This window comes from Kogia breviceps, chromosome 6, assembly GCF_026419965.1.
Source record: "Kogia breviceps isolate mKogBre1 chromosome 6, mKogBre1 haplotype 1, whole genome shotgun sequence".
Taxonomy (NCBI): Eukaryota; Metazoa; Chordata; class Mammalia; order Artiodactyla; family Physeteridae; genus Kogia; species Kogia breviceps.
The window spans coordinates 63296182-63322132 of NC_081315.1; the positions used below are offsets into that span (position 1 = coordinate 63296182).

General features: G+C 43.3%; 1 protein-coding gene across 3 annotated transcripts in view; it reads right to left on the reverse strand.

The window, feature by feature from the left end:
• The window catches only part of SCD5 (stearoyl-CoA desaturase 5), a 155216-nt gene that overhangs the window by 54089 nt on the left and 75176 nt on the right, over positions 1-25951 (reverse strand). For all 3 annotated transcript variants that reach the window (XM_059066996.2, XM_067035929.1, XM_059066997.2), the window contains exon 2: positions 16036-16166. In XM_059066996.2, coding sequence (XP_058922979.1) covers positions 16036-16166 — 131 coding nt within the window. The remainder of the gene's footprint in view (positions 1-16035; positions 16167-25951) is intronic.

Sequence of the window (25951 nt, forward strand, 5' to 3'; positions counted from 1 at the left end):
TGATAGTGTATTTATGTCACCCTTCTCTTATCTTTGTTCTTATTAGCACTAACCAACCAATCACACTGCAACCAGGGTGACAGTGCCCTCACTTAAACCCATCCTTTGTCTTGTACCTCTATTACTTCACCCTCCATCATAGATATAATATCCCTCAATGGGATCCCTGCTGAGACTGTAGAAATTGAAATTGATCATGTGGTGATTTTTCTCCATAAGCGCAACCTTTGTGTATTCTCTGGGACTTGAGCAAAGGTAATCAATCTCAAAAGCTCCACTGAAGCAGATTTTGAAGCAACCCACTCTGTCAAAACTACTCTTCCCCAACTTCCTTTTATGTGCAGAATAAATTCTTGAATCAAGTCCTTTAAATGGCTGTAGGGGAAACTGTCTTTTAAGGCCCACGTAATTTGCTCTGGGTAGCAAGATGAAGGCCAAGTTAAACAGCATTTAGCTTGTCCCAGTCAACAGATCTGAGACCAGAACGAGTGACTGGCTTTCCCCTAGCATAGCTGCAAACAGATGCTTGCTTCTGACCAGACACCAGTGTGGTTGTTCCATCCCCTAATTCAATTGTGTTTCTGCTTAAAATTCCAAAAGGGAAAGTTTACCAGGTGGCTTCAAAACACAGCCAAAGGGAATTCCACTTGTACTCATAATACATCTTTGTTTTCAGTCAGTAGTGAAAAAGAAACTAGAACCAACATGTTAGCTTCAATAGGCAAGTTTTAGAGTAGAACGTGTGTATATGCGTGTGTGTGTGCACGTTTGTGTGTGTGTGTTTGTGTCTTGTGAGTAACGATGTCCTGTCTGAGAAAAGAGTCGTTTTATCAAGGGGGTCAAAGAGGGAAAGATGCTGTGGCCTCCACTCTTTAGGGACCCTAAGGGTCATTTGAAATAGACTTTATCTCAGTCTCTGAGGTCTGAATTTAATCTCCCCCAGTTCAGATGCCAACACGGTACTATTCAAACAGTGAAGAGCATTCGGTGCTTTCCCCACTGTTGATACTGGGTCAGTATTGATTTCCCTCCAGATAATACTGGCAATCTGTAAGAAGAGCCCAGAAAGTCCCCAAGAAAAGCCTGGCAGCAGTCTTCACCACCTGGCAAATTGCAGCTTCGAGAAAACAAGTTCCCACTTGCTGCTAGTCCTCCTGTGCCACTCAGCCTGGGGAGGTTTTAGGAGCCAGGCAAATGTTGAAAAGCCAACTTTAGCAGGTTAAAAAAGTGTTTGCTGACAAAACTTAAAGATTGCAAAGTAAGAAAGGGGGGTCTCATATTTTCTTTTGTTACTCCACTAGTTATCTCTTACAACGAGAATGTATTTGAGTAAGACATATTTTTTATTTTATATTTTTAATTAATTAATTAATTTTATTTTGGGCTGCATCGACTCTTTGTTGCTGTGAGTGGGCTTTCTCTAGTTGTGGCGAGCGGGGGCCACTCTTCGTCGAGGTGTGCAGGCTTCTCACTGTAGTGGCGTCTCTTGTTGCGGAGCACGGACTCTAACAGTGCAGGATCCAGTAGTTGTGGCACACGGGCTCAATAGTTATGGCGCATGGGCTTTGTTGCTCCATGGCATGTGGAATCTTCCCGGACCAGGGCTCGAACCCGTGTCCCCTGCATTGGTAGGTGGATTCTTAACCACTGCACCACCAAGGAAGGCCAACACATATTTTTAAAAATACATTTTTAACACACATTTTAAAGATGGCTTGGGTAATCCTCTTGGTAGACTAGTTTACCTTCTGTGAATCTTTACAGTTTGGGTTTTGGAGGATTTTGGTCCACGATGTGACCATTGTTTAGTCTCCTAACCTACATCTCCTTTACTCCATGAGTCAAAATTCTGGGGAAGAAAGGGCCTGGAAAACAATGACAGTCCCGTAGCCATGGACACATCTCACTCCCAGATCTTGGTTTTTAAATACCATTCCCCACTAAAAAGGAATAAGGACTCTTTGATGAAATGGCTGGTGCCAGGACAAAGGCAGGAAAAGCACAAGAGGAACTTGGTATATTTTGTTATCCCAGAAAGTAAGGAATTGCTCAAAAACTGATGGGGACATGTCAAAAGGACACAGGAGTCCATCTGTAGTGCCTCCCACTGAACAAACTGGGGTAATTTGATGAATAATTTGGGGCATTAAGACAAATAATAACAGGAATGTATTAAAATCCATTTAATAAAATAAGAACCCACAAGCCCATAATAAATAAATAAACAAGAAGTAAAATGCCAATCAACAAATGCAGAAGAAATAATGGAGCTAGAAAATCACCATTTTGCAGGTGCCATGGCAATAAGCAATTCAGGCAAGACTCACCAAGGTGTGCCAAAATTATTGGGTAAAAGGCTGATGAAAAAAAACATATTACAATACCCTGAGAAAACCACAATTCAAAAAGAGTCATGTACCAAAATGTTCATTGCAGCTCTATTTACAAGAGCCAGGACATGGAAGCAACCTAAGTGTCCATCAACAGATGAAAGGATAAAGAAGATGTGGCACATATATACAATGGAATATTACTTAGCCATAAAAAGAAATGAAACTGAGTTATTTGTAATGAGGTGGATAGACCTGGAGTCTGTCATACAGAGTGAAGTAAGTCAGAAGGAAAAAAACAAATACCGTATGCTAATACATATATATGGAATCTAAGGGGAAAAAATGTCATGAAGAGACTAGGGGTAGGACGGGAATAAAACACAGACCTACAAGAGCATGGACTTGAGGATATGGGGAGGGGGAAGGGTAAGCTGTGACAAAGTGAGAGAGTGGCATGGACATATATACACTTCCAAATGTAAAATAGATAGCTAGTGGGAAGCAGCCGCATAGCACAGGGAGATCAGCTCAGTGCTTTGTGACCACCTAGAGCGGTGGGATAGGGAGGGTGGGAGAGAGACTCAAGAGGGAGGAGATATGGGAATATATGTATATGTATAGCTGATTCACTTTGTTATAAAGCAGAAACTAACACACCATTGTAAAACAGTTATACTCCAATAAATATGTTAAAAAAACATATTACATAGGTTCATAGGATCTCAGCATAAATTACTCATTAATTACCAATGGAGGAATAGTAATCTTACAGTGGAGAAACCGGGTAGACACCACCTTAACTAAGTGATTGAAGTTCATACCACCAATAATATGACAAAGTGATACCATGTGCCTCTTGTTTGATGCTCAGCACACAAGATCTTTAACGCAGCATTCCTGCCCAAAATGCAATCTTGTGTGTAGTTATGAGGAAACACAAGCAAACCAAAAATGAGGAGCATTCTGCAAAATGACTGGTCTGCACATTTCAAAAATGTCAATGTCATAACATCAAAGAGAGACCAAGGAACTATGCCAGATGAAGGGGAACTAAAGAGACAGGTCAACTCATTGGTATGCAGGATCCTGAACTGGTTCCTGGGCTAGGATCCTGAATATAGTATTGTATCAATAACATTAAATTCCCTGGTGTTGGCACACGTACTGTGTTCCTGTGAAATGTCTTTCCCACTAGGAAATGCACACTGAAGTATTTAGGGATGAAGAGGTATGACGTTTATAACTTACTTGCAAATGATTCAGGAAATAAATAACAAGAAGACTGCATATACTACACATAGACAAAGAAAGAGAATAATAAAGCAAATGAGGCAACGTGTTAACAATTAATGAGTCTGGGTAAAGGGTGTACAGGAGTTCTTCATGGTATTTTTGCAACTTTTTTGTCAGTTTGAAATGATTTCAACATAAAAAGTTAAAGCCAAAAAAAAACTGTCAAGGGCATCTTTCTTTAAAAATCTCAGATTTTCCCCTTTCACTCCATTCCTACACCACCACCCTTGTTCAGACTTTCATCAGTTTACCTGGACTCCTGTAATAGCCCTTTAAAGCCTCCTGCCTCTAGTCCTTTCCCTTCCACAATACATTTGGTACACTGCAATCATACTCCGCATATTCATATGCCCCCCAAATCTATCATTCTCTTGCTTCTGACTTGACAACCTCTCTGTATTACTTTTCTCATCAAGCCTAAACATTTCTTCTTCTTAGCAATCAAATAGCTTCAACTGGCCTGAATATTCTTATCTTTCCCCCTTTATTTATTCTTTAATTTGACAAATATGTACTGAATGTTGGTATGTGCTAGAAGATAAAGAAGGAACAAGACAATCAAGGCTATGTCCTCAAACAGTTTATATTTTATGGAGGGGACAAACATAGATAAAATCAGGTGCTATGCAGCAAATAAGTATGGGGAGATACAAGGGCGACACTGAGATAGGCAAGGACTTTCTGATCAGGTAATCTTAGGCTGTGGAAGTTGGGTGGGAGTGAGAGAGGGAGAAGGGAATTGTCTCAGGGAGAGGCAAGGACATGGCACAGTCCAGGGGCTAAGCGCAGACCAGCATGTCTGTGCATGGAGGGCAAGAGTGGTGCCAGATGAAGTCTGGGAGGTTTTGTGGTGAAATAAAGATACCTGGCCTTTGTCCCCAGTGGTTCCTGGTACAGAGATTCAAAAACTGTTGGAATTTCCTGAGTGATAGAAGTGACATCATTATGCTAATGAGGTGACTCAGTAGGGACCCCTGAATAGCTTCAGGATTGGGGCTGGTTACCAGAAAGACCAAGCATGTGATTAGAGGGTTGGCCCTTTGGTAGGGGAAGGGGACTGGAGATTGAGCTCAGTCACATGGCCAGTGATTTAATCAATCACACCTTTCTAATAAAACTCTAGTAAAAGCTCTGGACACTGAGGCTCAGAGGAGCTCCCTGGCTGATGAGCCCACTGATGTGCAGGGAAAGTGAGGCGAGCTGACTCCACGGGGAGAGGCGAGAAAACTCTGGATGAAGGATCGTCCCAGACTTCCCACTGTGTGTCTCTTCCATTTGGTTGGTCCTGATTTGTATCCTTTCTAATAAAACTGTAATAGTAAGTATAGCACTTTCTTCAGTTCTGTGAGTTGTTCTAGAGAATTACTGAACATGAGGGAATTGTGGGAAGCCCTGAGTCTGTAGATACGGGGGGCCTAGAGACCCCTGCTCGTGGCTGGATCTGAAGCATGGGCATCCATGTGGAGGACTGGGGCTTTTCTTTGTGGATCTGAAGCTAACTCAAATGGTTAGTATAACAGTTGTATTGAAGCACACCCATGTGGTGTGGAAACAGAGCATTGGTGTATAAAGCCTGATCACACCAGGGCTTCTATGCCATGATAACAAGGTTGGATTTCATTCCAAAGGCAATGCTCAGCCACTGAAAGATTTTCTTTTCTTGCTAGAGAGTGGTTTAATTTTCAGTAAGTTCTCTCTGGCTGTGGTATGGAGAGGGGCAAGGGTTGGGGTTTTTGTAGTAGTCCAGGCAAGAAACAGTCATGGCTTGGCATAGAGAGTGGCAGAAATGAGAATTATTCAGATTCAAGATATAACTGAGCAGTAGAACTTAAAGAGATTGGCTGAAAGGTCGGATGAGGGATGATTAGGGGACTAGAGAAATCATGGATGACACCCAGATTTCTGGTGGGGGAAACTAGGAGAGAAATAGTTTGGCGAGAGAGGGCAGAGTCACAACTTCAATTTTGGGCACATTGATTTTGAGATGCCTAAGAGACATCCAGGGAGAGATGCCATACAGCCAACTGGATTTGCAAACTGACGCTACACCAGTCAGATTCTTTCTTAAATCAGACCGATTTTCTACTGCTCTGAGACCCCACACAGTATGTCACGATCATTCCTCTCTCTCTCTACCTTAGCTCAGATGTTTCCCTATGTTCCCCTACTTCTTCCTTGCCTATGCAAATCTTTTTTACCTTTTGAGTTTTCAGCTCAAAACTTCCCTTCTGCATTAGGTTTTATCTTAACATCCTAATTCATATTCCTATTTTTGCAGCCCTAAGAGTCAGTATGAAGCTTTCAAGCAATTTAACTCCACATTGTCTGGTTAGAGTCCCTCCTCATTATACTTAGGTCTAGCTGCTTTATCCGATCATAAGCTCCTCATGACAAGGGCCATTTCATATATATAACTTGTGTTCCTCACAAGCACGTAATGGTTTATGCACCTTTAAATTCAAAGAGAATTAACCAGGAGATTTACACAAAAAGCTATAGAAGAATAAATAGGAGAGATAAAGATAATCAAATGTGTCTGCCTTCTAGAAGAGTTTTTAAAAGCAGGCTAAAAATTTCCTCTGGCATATGAAACTATAAATTTTACAGTTAATTAAAAGTGTTGATTCAAGGGCTTCCCTGGTGGCGCAGTGGTTGGGAGTCCGCCTGCCGATGCAGGGGACACGGGTTCGTGCCCCGGTCTGGGAAGATCCCACATGCCGCGGAGCGGCTGGGCCCGTGAGCCATGGCCGCTGAGCCTGCGCTCCACAGTGGGAGAGTCCACAGCAGTGAGAGGCCCGCGTACCACAAAAAAACAAAAACAAAACAAAAAATTGTTGATTCAATGACTTCCATAGCTATCGTACCTTTGGAGCTTAATAAAGCATGTAAAACAGCATCCTTGAAACATTTGTGTGACAAGAGCTCTGATTGGTGCTAGTAGGAACTAGGACAGGATGATTGAAAAGCTTGAACCTTAATAAACAAGAACCAAAGATGAAAAACAGCTCAATATCTATGGGGATGGGGTGGGGGGAGGCAGCTAATGGAAGGCCCCAATGGATCTGTTAGATCTAGCTTTATTTAGCACCTTTATTAATGACTGGGAACAAGGCATACACATTTAATAACATATTTGGTTGGTGCCAAGTTAGGAGGTGCTGCAGACATCATTGAGGACAGAGAAATAACACAAGTGGATCTAAAGAGGTTAGAAATATGAATAGAAATGATCACAATGAGATTTGATTTAGGAAAAATGCAAATGAAGGCAGCTGGGAGAGAAATCATCCAAAATGCAAAATAATCAGTGGGTTGGAAAACCTAGAAAGCAGCAACATAAGAGTGTCTGGCAGGATTATAGTGGAATGAAGAATAAGCAGTGACAACATGCTAGCTGAGCCCAAATACTTGGTGGCAGGTACAGGAAGAAGTAGCTTGTCAAGGAATTGCATTGTGACACAGTCTCCTTCAACTCCCATAAGCATTTCTGGAGACAGTGTGGAAAAATAAAGAAACAAAAATATTCACAGATATTTGGCCCTTAGTTTTTTTAGTTGTTAGAAAAGGGATTAGACTTAGTTTCTAAGGTCCCTCAGCTCCAACCTTTTGTGGTTCCAGGAGAGACTAGTGGCCGAGTAGGGATTTAGGGGGCTGGGGGCAGTAGGGGAAGAACACAGATAAGGGGATGCCCTGCCTGTGCGCTACTAAACATCTTCTGTGTGAAAAGAAGGCAGAATGAAACATTTAGCTTGAAAATATGTTTCAGAAGAGATTCCAAATGGACAGGACTGCAGTTGGAATTCATCTTAAATAAGAGTAACTTTCATCCAACATAGGTGTGGAACCAAATTAACATGTAAAAATATGGTAGCTATTTGTTTGCAAAAATACCCTCGACTTTATTTACCAAGTATTTCTTTCAATAAAAACACTCTGTATGCCTTTAAAGTATATCATTTTTTGTTTACAAAATTTAATCACCTTGATTAAATTTAATCAAGGAACTCATCCATTGTACTACAAAGAGGGTAAGATTTGTATAAAGAGTCTCTGTTATATTTGGGGAGGGCAACATGAGAGATGGACTACCCCTACTGGTTGGCATGTCCATCTACAGAATTGCTAACTCTTTTCAGGACACCCCAGGCTATCACCTTTTCGTTCCCTTGAGGTGGTTTCACTCATGTCACCTGCTTCCACTGACCTAGACCCACAACAAAGAAGGAGGTGAAGCATCTTAGGGGGGGTGGAGACATCTTAATCTCTACTTTATAAGGGACATTTTTATTGGTAGGAAGTGTGGTTAATCCTACCAGGCAGGCACAGAGGGAAAATGCTGGGCCTCATGCAGCAGCCCCGGGAGAGTTTCTTCTCTCTCTTGCTTCCCACCTCCACCCCGTCATCTGTCAGAGTATCCCACAATACTGATGGAGTAACAAAGCAGCATGTATACAACAACACTTTGATGAATCCATATATCACCAGAGCTCAGAGACAGCCAAGCTATTTGTCCTTTCTACTTGACTCCAAAGGTGCCCAGGAGGGCAAGATGCTGTGGAAGGAGATGATGTGAGGCAGGTGTGCAAGTCATCTTCCAAAACCACACCAGGAAGGCTTCTCGGGGCATCGGGGTCAGGACCACTTCAGGCCTGTTGCCTGTTGACACAGCAGGAGGAAACCAACCACATCCACCCATCTTGCCAAAGGAAGGTGAACCTGTTTCTGCCATGTGGAAGAAGGGCTGTACATCTGAAGCTTAGGGTGGTTGTTAGGGAAGACGGCACACCCTGAAACGGGATCTCTGTCCTGAGAGTCAGACCTGCACGGGGTGCCATGCAAGCTTCAAGATTCTTGGGTCCGTGGCATGTTTTATTCTCCTTCTAACCAACCGCCACTCCATGCTGCTGCTAACACCCTGAGCCGTCCTCGAGGGCACTGCCTCAACATGCAGTCTCCCTCCTCGACAGGCTCTCCCCATGGAGACCCAGCCTTGGGGGTGGGTCCACCATCCTGAATCTGGTACAACATCTCCCAGGTCTCATGACGGTGGTCACTTTTGCCATTGAAATGTATGAGGCATGTTGCTCCCCTGTCTAAAATCTTGCAGTTCCTTTCCAAGGCTTTTAAAATAATACGCAAACTGCTTGCTGTGCCTGACAGAGCCCTGCACTGGTGTGGCCCTGCCCCCCTCTTCGGCCTCTCCTATGACCATCTTCTCCCTCACTCACTTGGACCAGCCACACGGGCCATCTTGCTCCTCCTTGAACGTACCATACTTGTTCCTACTTCCGGCTCCTCCTTCTGTCTGGAATGCTCTCCCCGTACCTGTTCTCTCCCTTAGGTCTCAGCTCTAATGTCACCTCCTCAGCGACGACATCTTCCCTGATCATCCTCTCTAAAGAAGCCGCCCTCCCTGGCATTCTTTATCATTGTGTTTAAATTCTTCATCTTCTTCTCTCTCTCTCTGAATAAACTTGTTTATTCGTTTGCTTATTTATTTGCTCTCTCTCCCACTGGAATATACACATTAATGAGGATAAGGACCTTGTCCATCTTTTTCTCCAGTGCTGGGAATGATGCTTAGTGCACGTATTTACCAAATGAAAAGACAAATAGACACTTTGATCCTGGGACGGGCATTAGGGCATTGCAGTGAGAGTGTGTCCTCTGGAGTCAAGCTGCCTGCACGTGCATCCCCCTTCTATATGTCTTAGTCTTAAATCTGTACGTCCTTGGACAGGTTACATAGCCTCTTTCTTTCATCTATCAAATGAGGAAAATAACAGTATCTACTTTGTACAGGTATTGTCAGATCACTGAAATATATAATGAAGTGCTGGTATGTAGTTAGTGCTCAATAATTCTTGCTGTTTTGTTGTTATATACCTGCCAAAGTTCATGGCCCATGACCCTGTGTTTCACTTGATGTATTTATGAATCACACAGTAACTTCCACTTTCTGATCTGACACATAAAGAGCTTGAAAGTATTTACTTCCATCCTTGCAACAAGAAGAAAAAGCCAAGTAAATTGAAAATCAACAAGTCTTCTTAGATCTATCAGAGAATTGAGGTCATGGGGCAAACTGCTGCACCAAAAACTAGAGAGACAGACAGGCAGTTTTACGGAGAATCACAGTCTAGCAGGAGCAGAGGTCCAAGAGGAAAAGTCTGCAGCTGGTGCCAGGATGGGTAGGAATACTTTAAGGTGCAATTGATGAATTGCTGGAGGTTTAGCGTGGACGAGCTTGAGAGTTAAAAGCTCCTAGGGGGCAGTCCAGGAGCCCCAACACTTTCATGAATTTTACCTCCAGGATCCCTACCAGGTTCTCACTATGATCAACTGACAAAAATCCCCTTGCTCTTCCAGCAGGAGGGGGAGAAAAGTAACCATTTTGAAATTCAAGGCAGATCTCTCTGTTCCCCTTAGCAAGATCTGTCCTCAAGAGAAATGATTTTACCAGAGCTTAATCAACTAGGGTTTTACCAAAGCCTGACTAACCTGGGGGGAGGGAAATACTCAGCTCCAGCTCAACAAAAGACTGAGACCTAGTCACAGGACTGAGGATGCTCCCCCTCACCTCCACGTTGATAGGGCTCCGGTACAATAACAGGGGATTTGACTGAAAGAACTAAAAGAAAAATACCATCTTAAAAGAAAAACAAGCATCAGAACCAGGCTCAGCTATGAGAGAGATGTTGGAGTTTTCAGACTGGTAATTTAAAACAATTATGGTGGACTTCCTTGGTGGCGCAGTGGTTAAGAATCTGGCTGCCAATGCAGGGGACATGGGTTCAAACCCTGGTCTGGAAGATCCCACATGCCATGGAGCAACTAAGCCCGTGCACCACAACTACTGAGCCTGTGCTTTAGAGCCTGCAAGCCACAACTACAGAGCCCACGTGCCAAAACTACTGAAGCCCACGCACCTAGAGCCCATGTTCCGCAACAAGAGAAGCCACCGCAGTGAGAAGCCTGTGTACCACAACAAAGAGTATCCCCCACTTGCTGCAACTAGAGAAGGCCCACGCACAGCAATGAAGACCCAACGCAGCCAAAAATAAATAAATTTTTTAAATAAATAAATAAAACAATTATGATTGATATGCTAAGGGCTCCAATAGAAAAAGTGGACAACATGCCAGAACAGATGGATAATATAAGCAGAGTGATGGAAACTCTAAGAAAGAATGAGAAGAAACTGCTAGAAGTCAGAAAAACTGTAACAAATGAAAAATGTTTTTGATGGGCTCATCACTAGACTGGACATGGTTAAGGAAAGAATCACTAATTGAAGACTAAGTTGCTGTCAATAGCAACTTCCCAAACTGAAATGTGAAGAGAAAAGATGGAACAGAATATCTAGGAACTGTAGGACAATTATAAAAGGTATAAGTTGTGTGTAATGGGAATACCAAAAAGAGAAGGAAAGAAGTATGGAAGGAAGGAAAGAAAGAAGGAGGGAGGGAGAGAGAGAGAGAAAAGGAGAGTGGGCAAGAGGGAAGGAGGAACAAACAAACAGTAGAAATATTTGAAGTAATAACAGCTGAAAGAAATGTTTCTAAAAATGACAGACACCAAACCACAGATCCAGGAAGGTCAGAGAGTACCAAGCAGGATAAATAGCAAAACACCTATACTTAGGCATATCATATTCAACCTGAAGACAAAAAGAAAATCTTGAAAGAAACAGAAGGGAGAAAAAAACACCTTACTATACAGGAGTGAGGATAAGAATTACACCAGATTTCTCTTAAGAAACATATAAGCAAGAAGAAAGTGGAGTAAATTATTTTAAATGTTGAAAGAAAGACACACATCCTTGAATTCTGTACTCAGCAAAGTTATTCTTCAAAAGTGAAGAAGAAATAAAGACTTTCTTAGACAAACAAAAATTGAGGAAATTTGTCACCAGTAGACCTGCCTGGCAAGAAATGATAGAAATTCTTTAGAGAGAAGGAAAATAGCATAGGTTGGAAGCTTAGATTTACATAAAGAAAGAAGAGTGTTAGAGAATGAATAAATGAAGGTAAAATAAAATCTTCAAGTTTCTTATTCTTAATTGATCTAATAGATAACAGTTGGCTTGAGATAATAATAGCAAATATGAATTTGGTGATTATAGCTTATGGATATGTGAAATGAATGACAGTAATGTCATAAGGGACAGGAAAGAGGAAGTGGGAATACTAGTGCAGTACCTGATGTGGTACAGCGTTATTTGAGAGTGGACTTGGATTAGTTCTAAATGTGTTTTGCAAACTCTAGAGCAACCACTAAAAAGAATTTGAAATGAAGTATAATTGACATGTCAAGAGAGGAAAGAAAATAGAATCATATAAAATGCTCAAATAAAACCAGGGAAGACAGAAAAAGAGTAAAAGACCAAAAAAAGAAACAAAGAACAAGGGCAATGAATAGCAAATGGAAACATGGTAGATATTAATTTACCTATATCAATAATCACTTTAAATGTGAATGGTCTAAATATACCAGTTAAAGACAGGGACTGTCGGGGTGCATAAAGAGCAAGACCAAATTAAAAGTTGTCTACAAATCACACAGTTGGGCATCACATAAGAACATCCATGGGTAAGCCAAAAGATGCGTGGGGCGGTGGGGAGGCAGGGGCTGTGGTCAGGAGACTTAGGTTTCAGCCTGGTCTATCCACTAACTAACTGTATGACTTTTGACAAGTCACTGACATTCTTTGGGCCTCTTTTTGTCCTTCTGTAAAACAAAGGGGACTTAGACTAAATTTCTTTAGCTCCCTTACAGCTTGAAATCCAATGCCTCTTTACTAGGATCTGATGAGTAAATGTGGACAGTAAGGGAGGGGACTGAAGCATCTACAGGTGCTTTTGGTTGGACTGACTTCACAAGAGACCCAGCTGCAGCCAGCAGGGGTGTGTGCATGAACATGACAACACAAATCCAAAGTCCTGGCTACTTTGTGAAAACTGAACTCTTGGAGACCACTGGATGGCAGGAATCCCTTACCTGGGTCCATGTTTGACTAGGAGAAAATTACAAGAAGTCTGCAAGCAGCTTTTGGGTTGACTTGCAACCTACTGGTAAGGAAGGAGAACAGGTGAGAGAGGAATTCAGGTGGTCTTTGCTGAATGCAAGGGTGTGGAGGGGACAGAGGATTATTACAGCTCCTTGTCTGGCATTCCTGCCCCATCATCATCTTTTCAGACTAAAAGTACCTCACCTTTCCCACTACTGCCCTCTGAGCCATATATACGTCCTCTACAGAGCAAAGAGAAAAGGGAAGTTCAAATGTTTCAGTCACAATTTTAAAACTGCTCTTAATCAGGGTCCCCAACCACTGTTACTGGTCCCCAGCCCGTTAGGAATGAGGCCTCACAGCAGGAGGTGAGCAGCGGGCAAGCGAGCGAAGCTTCATTTGCCGTTCCCCATTGCTCCCCATTGCTGGCATTACCACCTGAACCATCCACACTCCCCCTCATCTGTGGAAAAATTGTCTTCCACAAACCAGTCCCTGGTGCCAAAAAGACAACTGCTCTTAATGGTCAAGATCTTGTTTGCAGCAGCTAGCAAAAGCCCTGTTGATCCTCAGAGATAACCATGGCATGACTTGGTCCATTTTGGCCAAAGGCATGACCATTCTGACAGAAGAAAGCAGAAGAGAACCTTTGAAACTATCTTTAAAAATCCAAGGGGATATCAAAGGTAACCTGAATCAATGACTCTGCATTAAGTCAGGGTTGTAGGTCAGTACCCTAGACTGGCAGATCACAGCACATTTTTTACTTTCCCAGGCAGTTCTCTTCCTAGGGTTAAATGATCTGAATCGACTGAAATCTTTCCCTCTGACACAGGCATTGTATGGAAGCTGGCCCTTTGCTGATCTTACAGATACCTCTCATCTAGGTCTAAGTGACTTTGTTATAAAACTGCAGTCCCATAAAGCACTATTTCCACTGGGAAACTGTGGAAAATCTAATATCCCATTAGATGGAAGCCTCCATGAAGGCAAGAATTGTGACTGTGTTTGCAAATCATTGTACCCACTATGCCTAGTTCAGTGCCTGCCACATAGTAGGTGCTCAATAAATATTTGCTGAATTAATCAAAAAAATCCACTACAAATATGGGCCTGGAGGAAGCATGTTTAGTTCAAATTTGATGATTTACGAAAATACTTTATAAAACTATTCATTCATTTAACAATCACTGAGTATTTTCTGTATGATAGGCACAAAAATACAGAAAGGAATGGTGTGCCAAATCTCATAAAGAAGAGGGAAACGATATTCACTTAGTGCTACTATAAGCTAGGCATGTATTATTCATTATTTCATCCTCCCAGTAACCATGTGAGGTAAATATTATTAGCCCCCCCCCCCAATTTTTGCAGATGAAGGAACAAAGATGTGCACAAAAAGCCTACATCCAGCAAATGACCTGAATTTATTCAGTGACCTGGATACTTTCCTCCACAATATACTTTCCCCCCAAAATAAATTTAAAATCACAGTGTGATGTTCTGTTATGTGATGTTTTGTAAAGGAAACTTAGGTTCTCAAAAATTGAGTTATAAACAAACAGTTTCATTTGGAAAAGAGGCTTAGGTTCTCAAGTTCAAGTTATATATGTTGGAAAAAATTCTGGTAATAGAGATGATTTATAACTACATGAGCGTGTACTTGAAGGCTAAAAATAATAAATTGCTTGAACAAAAATAAATGAAAATTACTGAGTTAAGTCCTAAATAGCATCTAAGACCTAAATTTTTTTTTCTTTTTTTTTTTTTGCGGTATTCAGGCCTCTCACTGTTGTGGCCTCTCCTGTTGCGGAGCACAGGCTCCGGACGTGCAGGCTCAGCAGCCATGGCTCACGGGCTTAGCAGCTCCACGGCATGTGGGATCTTCCCGGACCAGGACACAAACCCGTGTCCCCTGAGTTGGCAGGTGGACTCTCAACCACTGCGCAACCAGGGAAGCCCCTAAGACCTAAATTAATGTGTTTCTAACTTATCATTATCATAATCCATTGTTATGACAAATAAAGCACAACACTGAACTAAGATTGTTGAAGTCAAAATAAAGTGCAGCATAGTTCCCATTGCCAACAAAAGAACATGAAAACGAGAAGCTGCCAGCTGCTCCTTTGTGCAAACAGCTTCTTCCTAGGACCCTGGTGCCTATTCCCAACTGTGCTTGAATTATCTGGTAGATACTCATAATATGAACTGTGATCCCCGAGTGATGTATTGTGCTAGATCCTTTTTGCTTCATGAATGCTCAGACAGGAGGGAAGCCTAAAATTGGGAAATGAATTCTTAGACACAGGGCAACTTAGACAAATGCTCAGGGTCAGGCTGTCTTGTAGGGATGGGAGGCCTGTTGCAGAGGTGACCACCTGACCTGCATGTCTGAGGGTCACAGAGAGGCTCTTGATTCACCTGTTTCCCTGGACCCTAAAGCAGTTTTGGGAATTGCCATTTCTTCCTAATGGGTGAAAATACACAGGACTTAAATCATCTGCCCTCGTAACACTGGCAGAAATTTTGAAAACAAATTGTTCCCACCCACCCTGCCTGGATCAGATGAGGAATTGGGAAAACAGAGATTCATGATCAAACCAAAATTCCAGCAGCTCAGAAAGTGCCCAAGGTGGTGGGAAATGGCCTAGGACTGACACACTCCTCAAGGATATGGTCCAATCCTAGTACAGTTGTGACCCCATTTACATTTTTATCATGATTTCATAACAACTCTGAAAATAAATTCATATTCTTATTTTTACAGATGAAGAAACTGGAGACGAGTGAGTCACAGCTAGCAACCATCAGAGTAAGACTTAAATCTTGAGTCTTCCAAATCCACATTGAATAATAGACTTTTCACCACAAACTTAAAGGGTGACCTCAGGAATACGTGCTGTAGAAGCAGTGGCTTTGGAGTCAGAACTGCATTTGCCTCTCTGGATGTACCATTTTTTAGGCAGATAATTAGGTAAGTTCTTTAACTTCATTAAGCCTTAGTTTCCTCATCTGTGAAATGGGAGCATGCATAACACCTAGCTCACGGGGTTACTGTGAGGATCAAAGGTGATATGCATATAGCATGCTCAGCATAGAACTTGGCCCTCATCAGAGCTAGACAGATGTTGAGGGTTTCGGGTCATGTTTAGGGCATGGACTCTGGAGGGAGGAATTTCCTTTCCTCCTCTGTAGTTTAGCATGCCTTGGTGCTCTAAGCCCCCCAGGAACATTTTATAGTATCTAAAGCTACAAGGATAAAAAGTTGACACAGGCAGGGAGTGCTTGGGCTTAGAATGGGCGTGGAGGATGTCCACCCCACTGGGAGCACAGCTATGCCTCCTCCCACACTGCCATCTGCTTTAGGTCCCTACGGCAGCAAGGACCCTCCATCCCCACCTGGAAAGCCATGGAGTTGGCAGCAGCCAGAAATATCCTCAGAGGCAGCTTGGCCTTGTAGGACCTGTGGCTCCACAAGCGATGGGCACCAGCTGTCACACCCAGAGCAGTCAGGAGGAAGCAGAAGTAGGCTGCAAGACACAAGCAGGGAGAATGTCAGCAGATATCAGTGCTTTTAAACTTCCCCCAACTTTTTTCTCTCCTGAATAAGGAACCTGTGTGAAATGGTATCAGGGGAAGAATCTGCAATGTGAAGAATCAGTAACTTGGGGAAGTGCAGACTTTTTATTGATTTGTAGCTTTCCAGTACAGGCGGAAGTGGAGAGAACTTTCCTCAAGAAACTTAGACCTTGGAACATCATTTTTTCTATATCAAAGGAATCTTCTATTTGCAAATGTTTCTTGCCAGTCTGGATACAAAATCACAACCATATTAGTGTGCCTTTGTAATTCTTATGCATCCACTCTCGGTGGAGCTGAGATAGCTCTCTATCTTACTTCTTAATTGGCACCCATGGCAGAATGAGTTCTATGAAGAGTGTACTTCTAAATGGCCCATTTTCAGGGCTTCCTTGGTTTGAAGGAACTCAGGCCAGACTTAAAGCAATGAAGTACGGCTCAGGGCCAGTAAGAATGAGGCTAAAACTGACATCAAGGACAGCTGAGATTTGTCTTCTAGAGCTCCTCGCTTATACCATCACTATGACTGAGCTGGTAAAGATGGCCAGGGGGGCAATTTTTTTAGAGCCAACCTCCAGTGGAGCTTATTATCTGTCACACATTTAAATATATTCTCTCTAATCCTCATAAAATGTATTAGCATCTCATTTTACAGTTGAGGAACTGGCTCTCTGAGAGTTAAATCCTGCATATAAACCCAGGTCAGCCTAGTTCTAAAGCCTCTGCCCATGTTGCTCCTAGGTGGTGGTGGTGATTTGCACTTTGTACGACGCTTGGGAAAGGTTGAGTGCACGGTAGGGAGGAGGCCCCAAAAGACCAAAAAAATCACGACTCCTAAGATTATTACCACTACTCTAGTGGTTTTAAAGCAATGTTCCCATACAACGCTAAATGTCTTACTTGGATTATCTTATTAAAACACATCAAACAACTCCTTATAGGGTTTGTATTATTATTATTAGGACCATTTTACAGTTGAGAAAACAAAGGTTTAAAGAAGTTAACTAACTTCCCAGTGTCACAAGGTTAGGGAGTGTCTTTGCTAAGAGCCAAACCCAAGTCCGTCTGAACCAAGAGCAGAATACCTGCCCTCTATACTCTCCTTTGTCTCAGGGAGACCTCAACCAGGTAAATGGTTAGTTTTAGCTTCACTTCTCTATACCCTACACCTTTAATATTGGATCTCAATCTAAATTTAAATGTGAGCTGCTTCCTTACTTGAGGGGAGAGCCCTAAACCAGGCTATATGTAGGCAGGATCAGGCTTACACATAATCCTAAACAATTTCTTCTGGCAGTTAGCACATACAAGGCCCTCCATAGAGAAGTACCAAAGACCAAGTGACCAGCTGTGAGTACATCCATGAGCTGTTGTGAATGGTACCCAGGCCAAGTTCTTAGGGAGCCTCTGTAGGACTTCTTTGGGAGAATTACTAGGGTAACATCAGTGTCAATGTACATATTTAAAGGGATCACACTGTTACATCTTCCAAAAGTCAAGTCTGACTGATCTTGATCTCAATCCATATTTATATGGTCTAAAAACTAGACTCACCCTTGGCACTAAGTTTAATGAGTCTGAGTACATGTGGTTTTCATGAACTTGACAATTCATTCCTTCTTTGAAAGATTCAAAACAAAAAACAACAATCTGCCCATAAATCACAGAAAGTAGCAGTAAATAAAAAGCTCTGACCTCTTTTGTTATTGTAATTTAACCTTGGTCATGAGTCCATGAAGTGGACAGCTATTTTCCATGTCATCCCTGGCCTTCATGGCCCTGCTAATAACTTTTTTCCAACTGTCAAGTAGTTAGGGAACAAGTGAAATCTATAATGGAAAAATTCAATGTGACCCTCTTTTGCCAGTGGACTAAGACACTGGACCTTGGGTATAATAAGATGAATTCCCAGACTCCATGAAATATATTGGCCAAGTGGAATCCCTCCAATCCATGGTTCCCAGACAGCGCCTTACCACGGACTACGGCACTGTCTTGTCCTTTTTAGGATCTCCAATATTTCAGGGGTCATTTACATGGTTGGTCTGTGCATGTCTGGGCCACTAACAATGGGCTCGAGTCAGAGCCTGTACTGGGCAGCAGTGGCTATTGGTTTTTCATGGTCCTTCTTTTGGCAACAGGAATGTGGCTGTGTGACCCAGGGCTGGCCTAGCACTATACCCCATCTTCCTTGTCCTGGGAATAAACACCTGACCCAACTTTTCTCTCTTCTGGCTTAAAGACTAAAGGCCACAAACCAATGCATGATTGTAATAGTAAAGAATGAGGCCCAGAAAGCGAGTCATGAAGATGATGGACAGAGCTAGCTCCACAAGAGCTAGAAGGATAACTGCCTGCATTGAGTCACTGGTTGCAGGTCCTGGAGTTCTATAGGTCTTCTTTTGATCCTGTGGGCCTCCCCATTATTTCTCCTAGTGATGTGAGCCAACAAATTCCCTGCAGAATCTCTAGGAAAGAAGGCAACCTTCTGGTCATAGTCCAAATGAAGATAAACTACAAAAAACCTGGGCTGGATGTGAGGCTTTATGGGCTGTTCCGTTAAAAGGACTCAGTTTTCCTATTTTTACAGGGCTAGTTTGAGAGGTTCTTAACCTGTCTTCTATGATGTTTGTGGAAATTAATATCCAAACAAGTTCTGATGAATGCTGGCTAGCTGGCTCTAAGGTATTAAAGTGCTCAGGCACAGAAGTGATGATTTCAGAAAAAAAAAAAAGAGTAATAAGCAGTGCCAATAACTTTACCAAGTGACTGACACCTCATAGAGAAAGGTGCTAAAGCAATAGAAACCAGAATCACAAAATTACAGAACAGTAAGCAACAAACATGTTGGTCTGTATGCAAATAAGTGTCACCAATTCTACTTATCTGAAGCCAAAAAGAAATGTATTAAAAAGATATTGAGTAGGGGCTTCCCTGGTGGCGCAGTGCTTGAGAATCCGCCTGCCGATGCAGGGGACGCGGGTTTGTGCCCCGGTCCGGGAAGATCCCACATGCCGCGGAGCGGCTGGGCCTGTGAGCCATGGCCGCTGGGCCTGCGCGTCCGGAGCCTGTGCTCCGCGACGGGAGAGGCCACAACAGTGAGAGGCCCGCGTATCGCAAGAAAAAAAAAAAAAAAAAAAGATATTGAGTAGGAATTTCCCTTGTGGTCCAGTGGCTAAGACTCCGCACTTCCAATGCAGGGGGCCCAGGTTTGATCCCTCATCAGGGAACTAGATCCCACACGTTGCAGCTAAGAGTCTGCATGCCACAATGAAGATCCCACGTGCTGCAACTAAGACCCAGTGCAGCCAAATAAATAAACAAACAAATATTTTTTTTTAAAAAAAAAGATATTGAGTAGCCTACAGAACCCATGGGAAGGTTGCAGGATAGGGCTTTTTTTCACAGCCTCCAAGATGGTCCCAGCACTCCCCACCTCCTGGCATTCACAGTCTTGTGTAGTCTCCTACCCTTGAGTAACTTGTTTCTAACCAAAAGAACATAGTAACATTGAGGGAATATCTGTTCCATGATTAGGTTACAAAAGATATGATTTCTGTTTTGCTAGCAGATTCTCTCTTCCCTTGGGCTTGGTGAAGCAAGCTGCCATGTCAGGAAGGCCCACATGGCAAGGAACTCAGGGTTTCCTACAGCCACCAGCCAGTGAGGAAATGAAGCTCTCAGTTCAACAGTCCTCAAGGAACCGAGTCCTGCCAACAACAGTGTAAGTCAGCTTGGGAGTAGTTCCTTCCCCAGCTGAGCCTTCAGTTAAGACCACAGCCCTGGCCAACACATTGCTGCCTTATGAGAGATCCTGAAGCAGAAGACCCAGCCTAGCTGTACCTGGACCCCTGCTCCACAAAAACTATGAGAAAGTGAATGCATGTTGTTTTAAACTGCTAAATATCGGGGTAATTTGTTCTGCAGCTGTAAGTAACTAATGCAAGACTTAAGTAGGAAACTTCCCTCGAGGGAAGGAAGGCACAGTTTAAATCCCAGTTTAAGAATATTTTGCCATCTACAGGAACAGAAAGTAGATTCACATTGCATGGGGCTGGGGACAAGGAGGAAAAGTGGGGAATGACTGCTAACAGGTACAGGGTTTGGGGGTAAAGAGTGATAAAAATGTTTGGGAATTGATTTTGGTGATAGTTGCACAATCCTGTGAATATACCAAAAACAATGAATTGCACACTTTAAATAGGTGAGTTGTTTCCAAATTGTTTCTTCCCTCTCTTCCCTTTCTCATATTTTTCTTCCTTTTTTTCCCCTCCACAAATTAGAGGCCTTTGAGATAATAAGGTAACACTTATTAAGCATGTGCTCTGCATCAGGCATGCTTACATATATTAACCTGTTTAATCTTCACAACCACGCTATGAGGTAGTTGGGGACAGTTATTATCACCATTTTATTTATTTATTATTTTTATTTATTTTTATTTTTATTTTTTTTGTGTGTGGTACACGGGCCTCTCACTGTTGTGGAGCACAGGCTCTGGACGCGCAGGCCCAGCGGCCATGGTTCACGGGCCCAGCCGCTCCGCGGCATGTGGGATCTTCCCGGACCGGGACACGAACCCGTATCCCCTGCATCAGCAGGCGGACTCTCAACCACTGCGCCACCAGGGAAGCCCTATTTATTTACTTTTTAATTGACATATAGTTAATTTACAATGTTGTGTTACTTTCTGGTGTACAGCAAAGTGATTCATATATATATATAAATATATATACATATTCTTTTTCAGATTCTTTTTCATTACAGATTATTACAAGCTACTGAATATAGTTCGCTGCGCTATACAGGAGGTCTTTGCTGTTTCTCTATTTTATATATAGTACTGTGTATAATACTTCTTAAAATAACCTCCAAATACCTCATTCACCTTCAAATACTTTGCACACATAAGATCATTGCAATCCCTATTACGGGAGTGATAAAATGAAAAGATCGGTATTGGGGAACAGAGTGCAAAAAGAAGTTGGTTCCCATGATTTCTTAAACCAGTGAACAGTAAAAGTCCAATTGAAAAATGCACCACACTGCATAACAGTGTCAGAAGGGAGGCTGGAGAAGGGAGCCTACTCTCACTGCATGCCTGCCACGGACCGTCAATTTACCAATATATCTAATTTTATTGTTTTATTCCTATGAGGTAGATATCGCAACCCCCATTTTACAGATGGGCAAAACTGAGGCTCAGAGCTATTAAGTAAATAAATGCCTCTGGATCTCACAGCGACAGAGCTGGGGCCCAAAGGCCAGCTAGCTCAGTGCAGCCCCAAGCCCTCTCCTCTGGTGTAGCGGTCCTCAGCCCTGGCTGTGCATTGCAGTCATCTGGCATCTTTAACAGACGCGAGGCCCACGGGGCCCAGTGAATCAGAGATGAGGGCCAGAAGAGTGTGGGCACCTCTCTCCACAGGTGATTTGGATGCACTACCGGGCCTGAGAAACTGCTGCCCTATACGGTACATCCTCCCTTAGAGATCATCTGGTCCCATCCCCTGAATTTACAGATGGAGAAACCCAGATCCAGAGTGTATTGTGCTCCCTCCAACACCCCCAGAGCTGACCCCCACGGGGCTTCGTACATGCTAAGCAACTCCAGATCAGGAGAGACCCGCCTGCCCTTTTGTGTGAACTCGGGCCATTTGCACTCTTCTCCTGGAGGCTCCCTTTGATGGTGCGAGCTGCTCGCCAGGCCCTCCACAGAGGAGTCTTTGATATCCAAGCCCCGGGCTAGCGGGCAGGTGTGCAGGGGGGCTCCGACAGGAGGACACGAAGCACAAATCATGCACGGACCTGTCTTCCACTGAGGGAAAGCAAGAGGTGAGGCGGAGGAAGGACACAGAGGGCCAAGGCTCCTGGGGACAGGGCCACATGGGGGGTGGGGTGGAGCCTGTGTGGGAGAAGACAACACACTTAGATATCTGCCTTTCCGGCCAGCTTCAGTGTTTTGAAAGTCACACGTGGGCTCTGGCCAACAAATGAGTGTTTCTCTTCTCCAGTCCTTCTGAGATTTGGCAGATAAATGGAGAAAGACAGACAGAGCCACAGATGGATAGACAGATACACATAGAGATACAGAGATACATATAAGTAAATGATGGGCCATATGTCATAATGGTTAAGATGAACCTGGGGTTGAATCCCTGGTATATCACTTATCAGTGTGACCTAATCTCTAAACCTTGTTTTTTTCATCCATAAAGTGGGGAAAATAGTGCCTGCCCTATGGGCTTGTTGTAAGGATAGAAAGAAATAATGCACATAAAATGTTAGCCAGGCCTGACAAGCATCACTAGCATATGTTCTTGCCCTGGTTATGCCCAAGGGTAAACTATCCCTTTCCCAGCTAACACCCTGTGAAGACTCCCACACTTTTCATTACTCTAAGCCGGAGGTTCTCAAGGGGGTGGGCAATTTTGCCTGCTCCCCTTCCTGGGACATTTAGCAAAGTCTCCAAGACATTATTAGTTGTCACAATCCAAAACATGAAGGGTGCTACTGGCATCTAGTGGGTGGAGGCCAGGGATGCTGCAGGGATGCTGCAATGCCCAGATGCTGCCTGCAACAAAAAGGTACCACAACCAAAAAGTCAACGGTGCCGAGGTAGAAAATCCTGCTCTCATTTCTTGGGAATGTTCTTCTCGAAATCCGGTGTGACTTCACTGGCCTTGCTTCCTCACATCTCTCTGGTTTCATGGGGGAGCTGTAGGAGTAACTCACATCTCATGTATCATATCATATATCTTACCATATATCATACCATATATCATAGCTTAGCAAAGCATAGCATATCATATCATAAACAAGCTGAAAACAAAGAGCTCGGACGAAAGAGCAATAATATTTTAAGTCATTGATTCCTGAACATTAAAGTGCCAGGGGACCTTGTTAAAATGCAGATGCTGGGCCCTACTCCCAGATATTCAGTAGGTCTGGGGAGAGACCCACAAGTTTTGTTTCTAACAAGTTTGCAGGTTTGCTGATGCTGTTGGTCCAGGGTCTGAGTGTTTAGCTGACCCACCAGATGTGAGAAAGAAGGACTGACAAGGGACTGCAGCGACAGAGCAAGGCCCTCTCATGAGATGGTGTTACAAAGGATTGCAATTAGACCTTATGTCTTCCCGTTAAAGGTCTGGGTTTACAAAGTTCGAGATCCCGAGGCCATTTCCTCCTAAGTGCTATTTCAACACTTCACTCAAAATCAGAACATTTTCAGGATCTTGAAAACTGTGGGCTTAGAAGCAAAGGGTTTCTTTTTACTATTAAAACCTTCTAAATTCTATCTTTTTTTAAAAAATTGAAGTAGAGTTGATTTACAATGTTGTTTTAGTAATTCTACCATACGTAGCAATAACCAACAGCCCCTCTTTGCAATCCCCACCCCTTTCCACTCTGCCCCCTTCTCCTGTGCTGCACATGGGCTGCAGGAAGATAGGTGCTCCGTTCCAGAAGTGCCCACATCTTCTAGGAAGATTCAATGGAAAGGGAACGGAACAGGAGAGTGAAGATATATTTCATGCATTTTACAGGTACTGCCTGTTTTCCTCAAGCATCCTTCCTGCCTTCAGTCGGGTCCACTTAGACTGTTCTGAAGTCCTGGGCAAATCCTACTTTTCGGGGTTGATTTACAGCATATATGACAATTAGAATTAAAAAGTCACAGCAGATCACTAACAACCACAAAATTATAGCATAGCATGTTACCACTCTGCTGTTGCACCGCAGTATCTATAATTCAAACAAAAAAGCAGGGAAGAATTTGGGTCTTTTCCAGGACCTCATCCACAGGTCTCACTTCAGGCACTCAGGCTAAACCAGGAATCCCTGTTAGATGCTCTCTGGCCCTCTGTGTTTTCCAACATGGCGATCATCACTTTGCAATGAAATAAGGAATTGTTCATCTAATGCCATCTTCATATCTAAAACAGTCTCCAGGAGGGCAGGGATCATGTATGTCCTTCCACGTATTCTCAGCTGGTACCTGTGCAACTAACTTAGCTAGAGAAAAATATGCAACCGTGTTGATTGGTTTCACTTTAAAATTCATGAACCTTTAACCTCAGCTGGGCTTTAGTATTACCCAGAAATCATATTACTTTCCCCTGGTCCATATGTTCTCCCCCTCTCCTAGATGTCTATTTCACCCCTGCTCCAATCACCTCACCTCCCAAAGTCTCCTTCCCCCTCCCCGTCTGATAACTTTGCTTCTGTTTGAGAATAGCAGAACCTCCTCAGGCCCTACCACCTCTAGCCACCCTCCAGCATCCGAGCCTGTGCACCCTGCCATTCCTGCATTCCTACAGATGGCCAGTCCCCATGCCCTTTAAGGCTGGCCCTTCCTTGTGCATTGCATCCCCTCCATCCTACTCAGTTGCTCTCTCTGCATCACCAGTAGCCTCCCTCCATATTATTCCTGTGGCCTATAGCCAAGCTGTTATTTTTCTCATTTCAAAAAACAAAATTAAAAAACCTCTCTTGACGCCCTTTCCCCATCTAGATCCTATTCTATTTCTCTGCTCCCCTTTACACATAACCCATTGAATGGATTGTCTCTTAGTTGTGGATTACAGCTCCTCACTTCCCATTTTCTCTTAAGCCCATTCAGTTAGGATTTTGTCCTTCTTCTTTCATTCCCACACCAATCAAAACTGCTCCTATCCAGGTCCAGACAAGACAGATGTGGTCCCTTTCCTTGTGGGCAGTCTCTAGATGGATATTAAGCAAATCATTATGTGGGTGATGAACACAGTGAAGGAGAGGCAGAGGTGCTACAGGAGTCCCTGAAGGAGGGACTGGCTTTCCAGGTAGAGGTGACAGTGTGAGCAAAGGCATGGAGGTGTGAAGGTTCCTGGGAAAAGCACTGCCAAGTGGTTGGGTCTGACTCCTGGGAGGGGGTGTGGTGTGAAATGAAATGCAAAAACCAGGCAGAGGCCCAACCAGAAAGGCATATATGTGATGCTAAAAAGAGATATTTGATCTTGAGGACAAGAGGGTACCACTAAAGAATGTTACATGATCAAATTTAGAATAACAGAAAGTGTTGTGGAAGTTGGACTCTAGTGGGCTGAAATGATCACTTGCGCTATATAGTCTCCATGAGCCCCTGCAGACACACACTCTCCCTTCTCATGCTGCTCTGTGCCCTAGGAGGCTGGCCTCTATAGGCTGTACCAATGGGCTCCTTCTGGGGCTGGGCTAGCTGCATCAGAATTACATGAGGAGCTTTAAAATCTATACACATCTTCTAGAACCTTATACTGAGGAGGCAGGGGTTAGTGACCCCAGGTGATTCAGTTATACAGCCAAGTATGGGAGTGATGGACAAGGACAGTGCTTCTCAAACGAATGTGCCTATAAATCACCTAGGGATTTTATTAAATTGCAGATACTAATCCAGTAGGTCTGGGTAGGGCCAGAGATTCTACATGTCCTACAAGTTCCCAGGTAATTCCACTGCTGCTATCCCAGGGACCACACTTTGAGTTGCAAGATACTGGCTGATTCCTGCAGAGACTCATTTAGGACCAAGGAAAACTAGCTTCTCCTCTTGGCTTGTGATGCAAGCAAAAGGATTTTCAGTGACAGAAGCCCAGGATGGAAGTCTCATCTCCCTACCCACAGCCTATGCTTGCTCTTCCTACATTCCCTTCCTGCTTTCTTTCTTTTCTCAGGCACAGAGTGAAAAAGTTTATTTCAGGTAGATTTTTAAATTTAGAAGATGAGA